The following is a 7,079-nucleotide window of genomic DNA, read 5'->3' as shown; positions in this document are numbered from 1 at the left end:
ATGCTAACTATTTTAAGGAGAGTGTTGAACAGATACCGGGTTTAATTTCAAAACTACCGAAAAAGACACTTCCACAAATCAAAATTGCTTCAGTTCCCAAAGATATCTATAAAGAGGACCTCATTGAGGATATTTTTGAACAAAATGGGCACCTTTTAAGATCCAATTTCACACAACGCACTTTCCCTAAAAATGCTCATATCAGGTTTTCACTTAATGAAAAGAATCAAGATCACATCTCCTGGATTCTTAAGGTAACTCCTATGGTCAGAGAAAAAATGGTAAAAGCAAAAAAGATCCACCTCCTTTGAACGACCTGCCAAGTTTTTGACTTTTCCCCCATTATTCAGTGTTATCGCTGTTTATCTTTTGGACACTGCAAAAAACTGCATTTTTACAGATAATGTGTGTAGTCACTGTGTTGAGCTTCATCTATACAAAATTTGTCCTAACATACTTTGTTTACCAAAGTGTACCGATTGTTCACGTGAAAATAAAACTGATACTTGTCACAATTCAATGGACAAAACTTGCCCAGTATTTCTTAAGGAAAAAACCAAATTACGACTAAAGACTGACTGTGCCATTGCAACAGAGAGAAAATCCGCCTTGTTTACAGGACTATAATATTTTGTATACATTATTTTGTAATGTTATTTTGTCATTGGTAAGCTGTTAATTACTCTGCATACTAACAAGTCTTAAGAATCTGTTTACTGAGTGCATGTTTCATTAATATGTTAACACTTATTTTTTTTTAGTTGATGTACGCAACTTACCAAGATATGTATATAATTGTATATAGTTAGTATCTCTCTTGTAAATAATATATTATCTTAATCTCATGATAATTATATGCTACACTGTGAACTATGCATCACCTTTGAATTGTTTTATTGTTAATACTCTATTTTATATTATATTGTTATATGTTATATTTAAATACTGTTCAATCTTATGTAGAATTTCATGTATATTGTATCCATTGTTTTCTGTATGTAATCCTAATTATGCCATACGATATCAGGGCATGTAACAAACAAATGTTACGTTAAATAATATTAATGAATGAATGAATGAATTGATAAAAATTAAATTTCATCACGAATTTTCGAGTATAAATAGTCTACTGACGGGCGAAATAAAAGATTAATTCTACGATATTTTGGTTCCTTAATTAAATAAGTAACGAAATCAAAAATGTGAATAAGAGATATACAGTACTAGCAACTAAAAACAGGAAGATTGATCGAAAAATCCTACAATTCTGAAACAGAGCTTAGATTTACTATATTTTATAATTAGCTTTTATAATTTGAATAGATTTTTCTAGACTTTATCAGAGAGACAATGGAAACAATTATAATACAGAGATTTTTGCTCTGCTGTAATAAAGGTCCGAGCACATGTTTCAAGAATACACAGTGTATCTGTTTTTTGTGTCAAAAAGCCTGTCGGAAGTTACGTGACTGTTTATGCAGATATATGAATAGTAATATACTTGTTTGAGATATATATCGAACTATTTCTATTTTAACATACAAAATGTTTACCAGTAGGAAGCTGTTTTTCCAACTCTTGTTCAGTTGATGGCTTGGGCTTGTATGCGATCATTCCGGCTGCCGAAAAGTAATTCAGTACGGCAGGAGGATGGAGATTTCTATCCAGTCCTGGTGGGGGCCCGTAAACAATAACTTTGTAATTCGCTTTATAATGAAATGTATCGAGCGGAGGGGCCCTTCCTGTCATTCCTCTAGGTGGTACGTATGCGAAGAGTCCCGAAAGACATACATAATATATCATTTCTGGAGCAAGGTCACTTTTGGTTATTTGAGGAGGTGGCCCATTAACCATCACAGCATATGGTGCTCCACAGTTTATTGTATCATAAAATGCTCTATTTGCGTCTATTGTTACAGCTGATGGATATGCGTAGTACTGAAATAGCAAGAACAAAATTAATAAACACTATTTTAAATATAACTTTAAACTTTTATTTTAAAAATGTTAACTTAGACTTCATATTGTTTTTGAATATATTATATATTTTCAATATTGTTGAAAATTTTAATTTAATTTTTAATTGACAACAATTATTTTAAATTAATAAAATATTCTCCGAATTTAAATGTAGTGAAGAAACAAACATCTATAGAAGAAACAATGTTTTCTTTGTGTACACTTAACAGAAAATTATCTTAACACGCTATTTGAGTTCACTTTTTATGAAAGTAAAGCAATATAATTTATAATTTTCTGTTACACTCACTTGATTATTATCCATAACAGACAAATCACCTCGAAAATATTGTCCTTGAAAACCTGTGAACAAAGATTTCACAATTAATAGTTATGTATTTTTTAACACACATATTGTATTAATGCTACAATAAACTCTGAATGACATTTACAGGCAACAACTTTTAAAACTGTGTGACGCCGTCTGTTATAAAACGATTTTTTAAAAATATTCTATTATTAATCGTTACGAAATGGCAAAAGCTTAATTTTGAGGATAATAAAATGTTCATTAAGTCCAACCGCTCAAGATGAATCTCTCTATCTTTCACTTCTGGACTTCATCCATTAAAATATAATAGCTTCAATGGTACACAAACCTCGCTGAAAACATTAAGCAATTTTCGACAAAAGACACAGGAGTTATTATGCTGCAAACTAAGTGAATCAAATCGTATTTCATACGCATACGTTATCTTTCATGCATACAGAAAAAACACCCGAATTTTGTTGCATTTCTCAAAGTTTCACAGTTCCTCCAATTCCAAAAGTGTAAAAATGTTGGGGAAAGTCGTTTTTCTTCGATCACTGTACTTTTCCTCTACTATTTTTAACAGCGGAAAAATAAAAATAATTACAATAATTATAAATAACGTATCTTTATGAATTGAAGGCATCGGGGATATGTTTAGTAGAGTAATTTTTACAAATAAGTGTCATAAATTGCATGCTCAAATTTTCATAAATCATTCCACGAAAATCAATATTGAAGTTTTCTTTTGATTTCAATTAAGGTCTTGCCATAAGTCAACTAATGTAATTAAACACAAAATAAGATAATTTAACTTACTTTCACCACTCATAATCTCAAAATTAATGCGCTTTCGATAATCTTGCATTTGACAACAATGGCTTCGAATAAACAACTGGTTCCAAGAAATGTCAAAATTGTATTGTTAAGAGTTATTGTGAATATTAGGGCGCCCTTAGCGGAGAAAATAGATTCTGGCATTTTAGTTGGAATGCCCGTAGCGGGGAAGATAAAACGTGGCGTTTTCGGGTTTCATGGCGGAAAGTCTCTTTCAACTCGTACTGTACTCTTATCTGACTGTATATTTTCAATTCAAACAAACGTTGCTTGTTTACGACGTGTCTAGTTTCGTTTTAGGATCTGTAACTTAGTCTTGCAGCATTTAATATATCAATGGAAAACTTCGCGCCAGGCGATTAGATAAATGCCGGACACTTTGCGATAATTTATATTTTCGACGACACATAGGCCTATAAATTTTCTTGAATTGTGTTATTGTTCTCATACAATGATTTTCAAATATTATGTCGAGGCGATCTATACGAAGCCAGTTTATCAGACTTCGTCGTATATCAAGAGTTGTGGCCGAAAGTAGAATTTGGTGACATTATAAACTATTTGGTTTTTACAACAAATTTATACACCCTGTCACAAATGAAAGCTTATAAATCTTTAGAGGCCCATAACTATTTAACAAGTGGCTGGGTTTCTCCTGATATAAAAGTAAAAGTAATTAATAACAGCGAAGTAATATTGCTTGGAAAGATATGTTTTCTTTTGTTTGTTTAAACTCGTGTTTTTACGTATTTCTTAAGTAAGAATTTTTGTCTGAAAGTAAAAGTCTAATTAAAAACAGCCGTGGAAATTTTTTAATTCAAATTGTTCAGTACCTTTATTTTCTAGTTGAAACTAGCATATAATAAGTCTACTTGCTTTTCGTTTTAACGTGTAATGTTTATAAGTTTGCACTAGCTAAAGCCTGAAATCACGTTAGTTATTCGTTTATAAATGCATTATACCTAACTAATTTAATATAAGCAAATCAGTAAACTCTTTAGGTTTTAAAATATAACTTAGTGTTTATTAACGTAAATATTGAAATGAAATGTTTCTGACAAACTCTTGTATTGATATTCACTTTATTCGTAACGAAATTTTTCCGGTTAATTCTTGAGAGCCATGCAGTTTGCCTTCGTCGTGAAAGCTCCTCAGTTTGAGATCCTTGATGACAAATAATGCCGGGAATTTTAAAAAATGATGTTCCTTTGTTCTTGAGTGAACTAGCATTACACCCAATTACACAACAAATTACCATAGTGATATTCGCGACGAAAAAAACAACACAAGAACTCCAGTTAAAACGCACGTGAACACACACAAAACGTAAACAAGTCACAAACAGTCACAAAGATGGCGCTGGACAATTGCGCATGCTCATGACGTCACTCGTAATGTCGACATGAAACCTCTCTATACGGTGCTGTAAATGTACCTATTTTTTGGTATCTTTATAAATAAAATAACTGTAACTGTAACTGTTTTTGTTATTATATAATAGAACGCATTAAACATCTTTTTTGGCTGAATTGCTAAACTCACCAGTCGCTGTGAGTTTCCACATAATTTGATTTAACTATTGTGCTATACAATTAAAAGAGCTCAGCAATTAAACAACTATCCTGGGAGCGGTCGCATGACCCATTCTGACCCGCACTCCCTATTTCATGATCGACTGAATCATTAATAATCAAGTTTTACGGATGTCACTCACAGTAGCTTCTTAAATTTATTGTTATTATCGGAACGTATCGCCGTTACTTAGTTTCTCAGAACGTGTTAAGAGATAATTGCTCTTTGGGGTCATGGTGACCCGCAGCGACCTTTTACGTCTGCGTTAATTTGTAAGAGGGGGTTTGTCATAATCACCCGTTATCTGTTTATTTTCAATTCCCAAACCATTAGTTGTCACCTGCAAGTAATTTAGTATTTTTAGGAACGTAGTTTTATTGAATGCATTTCTAGGAAATGTTTTTCGTTTATTTTTCAAAGCCTAAAGCGATTTTACTTATATATAATAGTGAAACGACAGCTTGTAGTCGCTGTTTGTAGTTTTGTTTCTTAGTCTGCTTGTATACGAGTGTATAGAGTTTAGAATGGATCAGAAAGAGATAGATAGAATACGTTCTATGCTAGACGAAACTTTATCAGAAAACGAAGATGACTACTTAGGTGGTGAGGAAAGTGATGCTGGAAGTGTTGTTGATGCAGAGGAAGAAAATGGGGATGCTGCTCAGTTTAATAGTGATACATCACAAAGTGAAAATGAAGATGATGACGACATTCTATCACAGGATGGAAATTTTTACACAGGAAAGGATGGTACAAAATGGAAGAAGGTAAAACATATTCAGTCTGTGCGCACACGAAGACACAACATTGTGTCTCATCTTCCAGGTTGTAGAAGTGAAGCAAAAAATGCTAAAACACTTTTGGATGCCTGGCAGTGCTTTTTTCCTGACGCTATTCTACAAAAAATAGTGGACTATACTAACGTCAATATAGAAATCATTAGATCAAAGTATAGTCGTGAAAGAGATGCGAAACCTACAGATTTGGTGGAGATAAAAGCTCTCCCTGGACTTTTGTATTTTTCCGGTGTTTTGAAATCATCATACATACACACTGACGAATTGTGGAACGATGATGGCACAGGAGTTTCTATTTTTCGTGCAACAATGAACCAACAGCGATTTAGATTTTTGTTGAGGATGCTGCGCTTTGATGACAAGAGAGATCGTCAAGTAAGGATTGCACTTGATAAATTTGCTCCTGTGAGAGAAATATTTGAACATTTAGTAGAAAATTGTAAGCAACATTTTTGTGTTAGTGAGTACACAACAATTGATGAAATATAAATGAAGGCATGTATAATATATTTACTAATTTATTTGTGCATATAATTATTTAGTTGTAATTTCAAAACCTTTATGTTTTTAAGTGTTAGGCAAGGACCGTTAGACTGATGACGTAGGCTGTTTACTTTTTCGAATTGTATCAATGCTCTCAAAATCACGTGATTTACAGAAGTCTCGCCAAGTATTTTCTGATGCAAGCCAATTAGAAATACAGTAGAGAGTCGTTAATCGGAACCCCGGTAATCGGAAGGCTTTTCAGTCGGACTGTGTCGTGCTGAATCGAACGTTTTTGATACTAGATTTACTTCTAAACAGAGCCAGATTATCGAATAGGCAAAGTAGACAAATGTCTAGGGCCCGTAATTCAAAGGGGCCTGACTTCAGTGCAGAAGATTTCTCTGTTTCAAAACGAGTTAAAAATTATTTAAGAAATTAGATAGTAGGAATTGTTAAATACAGCCTTTTCTGTCCTAAGCTCCACTCGACTAGCCATTATCTAAAAAAAAAGGTCAACAGTCACCCATGCGTCAGAAGTAATGTGCGCCACGAGATCTCTGGCACCATCTAGAAATATTCCTAGGGCTGCCTCTCGTGGTAGTAGTACTGATGTATGGTTATGATTTATTTTCTAAATCTAAACTTATACGTCGCGACATCGCATATTCGATGTAGCGTTCAAGTTGCTCGAGTGCGAAGATATTACAATTCAATAGTGTTTTATAAAAGAGTTAAAGAGGATGACACTACGGTGTGACTTGGGGTGACTCCACGATATCCGCACTGGGTGTCACTCATGCTTGCTACGCTAATGTCACATTATATAAGATTTGTTTAGAAGCAACATATTTAAATGGGGCCCCAATTTAAATTTTGTCTAGGGCCCGCTAGAGGCTTAATCCGGCGCTGCTTCTAAAGTATAATTTTCATGTTTTTATATTCTTCAATATATTTATTTTGTTTGTACAAAATGAAGAAATAATTTTTAACGATACGATAGCCTCGATTATTATTATACAAATTTTTGTTAGGCTTAAAATCGACGAAAATTCAACACGAAGCGACCTGCAACGGAGAAAAATTCGAACATCAGACAGGTTAATGTATTTTTTTTCGTA

The 7,079-nt window shown here is 33.2% G+C and overlaps 1 protein-coding gene across 1 annotated transcript; it reads left to right on the top strand.

Moving 5' to 3' along the window:
• The first annotated feature begins 5,202 nt into the window (after positions 1-5,202).
• Positions 5,203-5,964, top strand: LOC136978135 (uncharacterized). The gene has a single exon (XM_067273793.1). The coding sequence runs from the start codon at positions 5,203-5,205 to the stop codon at positions 5,962-5,964; it is 762 nt and encodes a 253-aa protein (XP_067129894.1).
• The last annotated feature ends 1,115 nt before the right edge of the window (positions 5,965-7,079 follow it).

The sequence above is a fragment of the Centruroides vittatus genome, unplaced genomic scaffold, assembly GCF_030686945.1.
Source record: "Centruroides vittatus isolate TY-2023 unplaced genomic scaffold, ASM3068694v2 contig_496, whole genome shotgun sequence".
Lineage (NCBI taxonomy): Eukaryota > Metazoa > Arthropoda > Arachnida > Scorpiones > Buthidae > Centruroides > Centruroides vittatus.
The sequence above is the reverse complement of the archived record's forward strand: the minus strand, read 5'-3'. Positions and strand labels throughout refer to the sequence as shown.

Coding starts and splice junctions, on each gene's coding strand:
- LOC136978135 (XM_067273793.1), top strand. CDS start 5,203: ATGGATCAGAAAGAGATAGATAGAATACGTTCTATGCTAGACGAAACT.